The sequence below is a fragment of the Oreochromis niloticus genome, unplaced genomic scaffold (genome assembly GCF_001858045.2).
Source record: "Oreochromis niloticus isolate F11D_XX unplaced genomic scaffold, O_niloticus_UMD_NMBU tig00000734_pilon, whole genome shotgun sequence".
In the NCBI taxonomy this organism is placed as follows: domain Eukaryota; kingdom Metazoa; phylum Chordata; class Actinopteri; order Cichliformes; family Cichlidae; genus Oreochromis; species Oreochromis niloticus.
The window spans coordinates 659,794-664,108 of NW_020327228.1; the positions used below are offsets into that span (position 1 = coordinate 659,794).

The 4,315-nt window shown below is 39.1% G+C and overlaps 1 protein-coding gene across 1 annotated transcript; it reads right to left on the minus strand.

Moving 5' to 3' along the window:
- Window positions 1-2,229: 2,229 nt before the first annotated feature.
- LOC109199185 (selection and upkeep of intraepithelial T-cells protein 7-like) lies at window positions 2,230-3,934 on the minus strand. The gene is made up of 2 exons (XM_019354519.2): window positions 3,730-3,934; window positions 2,230-2,549 (listed from the first exon to the last, which is right to left on the minus strand). The coding sequence occupies exons 1-2, from the start codon at window positions 3,788-3,790 to the stop codon at window positions 2,230-2,232; spliced, it is 381 nt and encodes a 126-aa protein (XP_019210064.1). The 5' UTR covers window positions 3,791-3,934.
- Between the last annotated feature and the right edge of the window lie 381 nt (window positions 3,935-4,315).

Consider the following 4,315-nt stretch of genomic DNA (forward strand, 5'->3'; position numbering starts at 1 on the left):
CTTACAGACACAAACATGATATAGATTTATTTTATAGGGCAAAGGTGGAACACATGGTGCTTTGTTTCTGCTTAGCAACTAGTGAGGCAGACGGTGTTAAAGATAAGTATGGAATAAGTGAACAGGAAACATGTGAGGGTGAGACGGGTGAAACAAAATGTTGTAAATAATGGAAACTTGTCTAACTGGCATTAACAGTAATTTTTGCATGTTAGGTATATGCTTGAAGCAAAAAGAGGTGTAAATCCTGATAGAAAATTTTGAAGCGTGCTTTCTAGCGGAGAGTTAGGCTGACATGGGGATGGTGTATATTTTACCTGGGGTGTGTTTAATAAAACTAAAAGCGTTCCTCACACACATATAAAGAGTATTGAGATTAAGTAAAGTTAATAAAAAGGATAAAGCCCAGAATATGATATTGTGAACCAAGTTTGAATAATTAAAGGAACATTGGAGGAACACGGTAGATTAGTGAGGTGTAGCAGAGAGAGGTTTTTGTTTTCTATCTTTTACAGGAGAAGATTTCAGGACCACAGCGACCATAGGGGGGCGAGAATCCTGGAAGCCCCAGACGAAAAGGAACCAACCAGAGAAAGGAGAAAAACAGAGCACAAATACACCTAGTTGTTTATATTACAAAGAAGATCAAAAGTTTGTTAGACATAGGTTATAATGGAAGCATAAAAGGGATGAGAGGAAATTTACATAACATAGAAATCCTGCAACAATTCGTAAATTGCCCAAACACAGTGTTCAGACCGGATATGCGCTACCCGTTAAAGGGGGCGAAGAAATCAGGCCTAAGTTTGAAAAATGAAATGGGTTCACTCGATAGAGGAGGTTTCCAAAGGTTGAGAAAATAATGTAGGACCTTTTACCAGGAGAAAGCTAATTGTATCTTTTACACTTTACAGTGTGCACTGAGGGAAGTCAGGAATAGTTTAAATTAGGATTGAAAAAATTAAACTAGATGTAGCAAGTAGATTTAGGGCAGCTCATAGCCTGGCGTAAACGCAAGGGGCCGTCACACAGCTTAAGTTATTTGTTTGATTTATTTTTATCAGTAATATTGTTTACAGGGTTCATATTGCATTGAATATGTTTGTCATCACATTCATTCTATTCACAGGTTTAGTTGATTTTATACACATTGCATATCTGTGCTTGTTTGGAGTTGATGTTCCATCCAAAAGGGTTTTAAGCTTCACTGGTGAGAGTGTCCAGGTGATACATGTTGAAGGAAGATGAGAACATAGCAGGTTAATTGCATGCATGCTTACAATACACATAAATCTAGTAGCAGGCCTGAGTGAGGGCCCAAGTGTCTTCTGCTTCTTATTTGAGACCTGCGCCAATTCAGTTTACTTAGTGATTGATGATGAGGGTCCATTCCACTAGATTTCCACTAGAGAGGGACCCAGGAAAGGAGCAGAGACCACTTAAGCATGAAGTGTTTTCGAGTGGGAGCTGGTGTTTATTACCGGACCACTTAGATGACAGGAGGTTATTGTCTGATTTGCTAAGTCAGGGGATGGCAAGAGAGGGTCAGAGCGAAGGTAGTGGACCTGGGAATGGTGTAGTGACGTCTTTGGAAGACGTCAAGAGAGGGAATTGTGAAAATTACAGGGATTATTTTACATAACCATCATCTTATCATTGCAGTAATTATCATTTCATCAAAGTGTTTATTGAAGTTGCTGGCATTATGTTATAATTTATATTATAGGGGTTATCATAATCAAATATTAACATGTTTATTACAGGTGCAGTTATAACTACTTTAAAATGATTGAGTTAAATATATGTATCATAACTCATATGCTGAGTATATTGTTACAGTACAAAAGTAGCTGAGTAAAGGCCTGAATGTATTCAGCTTCTTGTTGCATTTGAGTTTGCCTAGTTACAGGTGACAGCAGGATGTCCAGCCCATGGTGACCTCAAAGGCCTTAGATCATCACCATATTCTTAAGAGGATGCCACAAGGAGGAACCTCTATGTTGCAGTTAATTCTTAAAATACATGAATGTTCTGTACATGCAAATTATGTGCTTGTAAACGCAAGAAGGGGCGTTACAATACCCTGATGTTATAAAAGCAATCTAGAGTGTATTTTGGGCAGAGATGTACAACTGTTCTGCAGTTTGCACCTCTCCACGCTGCGTGCATTCATTAAAAATCAATTGTTCGATCAACCTCTTCTGGACCATTATTGTTTTACTCTCGTCCTCAATTTCGGACCCGTAACAGTATCTCTTGGTTTGGTTCTTTCTGGACGACACCACACACGTATGTTCCAGCGTCATTAATCGTCACATTCTTCAGAATCAAAGACACGTCTCCATCCTTCATCTGTCTGTCCTGCAGATCCACCCGGTTCTTAAAAGATGGATGCTGCTCGTCTGAAACAAAGTGACCATCCCGGTACAAAAGCACATATTCATCTCCCAGGTCAGCTCTGTTCCACTCTAAACTGATGATGTTGTTGTTTGGAGCTCGACATGTCAGAGTGACGTCCTGTCCAGACTCAGCTGTGATGTTTTTCTGGTCTGAAAGAGGAAACAACACAGAGCAGAGAGGTTAAAGGTCAAAGTGCAACTGTTTACTTCTACAGCAGCCAATCAGAAGCACACAATAAAAGATTGTCTTCTGTTATTAGATGATGATCTTTGATTGTGTCTCTTCTTGTGTCAGCTGCTCCCTTCAGGCGTCACCACAGCGAGTCTTCTCCTCCTCCTCACCTGATCCCGAGCATCTTCATCAGGGCTGATTTGTGACAGAAGGACAGCAGCAAGAGTGAAAGGGAAGGTTTAAAGATGGCAGTGAGCTGCTGTGATGTTTGCTTTGGAGACTCTGACACAAAGACAGGAGGCCGAGCCGAACATGTTCAGATTTTCATTGAGAGCAGAAAGGACGAGATTATGAACGAGTTGATCAGAGGGAAGCTCAGGCTGAGAGGTTTGGAGACAAAGTTCATGAGAAAGACTGAGATGGATGAAAAACATCATCTGAAACCATTTTGTGAACAAATAAAAACAAATCTTTAGTTTTAGAATCTGTTAGTTTGATCAAATGTTGTTGATGGACGAGTTCATTGAGACTCTGGACGTCTGTCAGACTGAGTCTCTGCTTTTATTGGAACAGCTGTACTGATGCTCCTAAATCTGGCCTCTGACACAAACCTCCAAACAGTAAGAATGAAAAAAGAATAAAACCATTAAAAACTCTTCAAGCAATAAATAATCAAACCTGAAAAAGAAGAAAATCATCTGGAAACTAAACTGAACTAAACACAAAAAGTCCAAATGGAATAAAAACTAATGAGAAAATACAAAACTACAATAACTCTGTTGCACAAACAACAACATGTGCTGATAATAAGTGAACATAATGTGTGAGAGAAAGCAGCCTCTCATTATAAGACACTGTGAGTCTCTGCATGCTGCCTTTATGGAGCTACAGCTGTTTGTATACACTGAACAAAAAGCTTTGTAGCTGTATACTGACTCCTGACACTACAACACATCACACTGACACACACATTACACTTCTTTGTCTCTGTGCTGCAAACTGCACCAACACACACAGACTCCACCCAGCTTTGTGTCGATCGCAACACTGAATGAATAAGAAACTCATTCTTAGAGAAATATTATCAGCATGTAAACCAGACTGAGACTCTTTATCTCAGAAATAAACTCAGTTTAGTTTCTAACAGTTAAATCTGACCTGCAGAGACGAACAGGACAAACATCAGCGTGGAGCAGAGTGACGCAGTTACAGCAGACATGTCCGTGTTCTCTGTTTCTGCTGATCTGACTCTTAGTTTGTTCTAAATGTCTGAGTCTGTTGGTGTTTTCACTCAATAACTGAACCTGAGTTTAAACCTGAACACATCAGATTAAATTTAAGGTTTAAATAAAGATCAAAATCTTTTTTTCGGCCGTTCGGTCAATCTCAAAATGTCCGACTGTTAAGGAAGTTGAGCCATGTGATGCTGTGACGTGTTACGTTGAACTGTAGAATGATCATAAAGTGGGTCAGAAAACACTCATATGTATGTGTGTGTGTGTGTGTGTGTGTGTGTTTATATGTATATACTCTTTTACTGTGTATAAAGTTCTCTCTGTTTTTTGCACAGTCAGGTCACATTCCACTGCGTGTTACATCTGTATAACCATGCAAGTGACAAATAAAGAATCTTGAATCTTGAAAAATAGGTGAAAAATTATTTACAAAATATAAAATATATAAAATCTAAAGCAGGTCTGAGTGTTTAACACGTTCAGTTCTTGAATGATCTCCACAGAACAAC

Excerpts from the sequence above, each read along its gene's own strand:
- LOC109199185 (XM_019354519.2), bottom strand. The coding sequence starts at position 3,790 with ATGTCTGCTGTAACTGCGTCACTCTGCTCCACGCTGATGTTTGTCCTG. Across the intron at positions 2,550-3,729 it reads TGTCCTGTTCGTCTCTGCAG|ACCAGAAAAACATCACAGCT; the intron begins GTCAGATTTAAC and ends TTCCTCTTTCAG.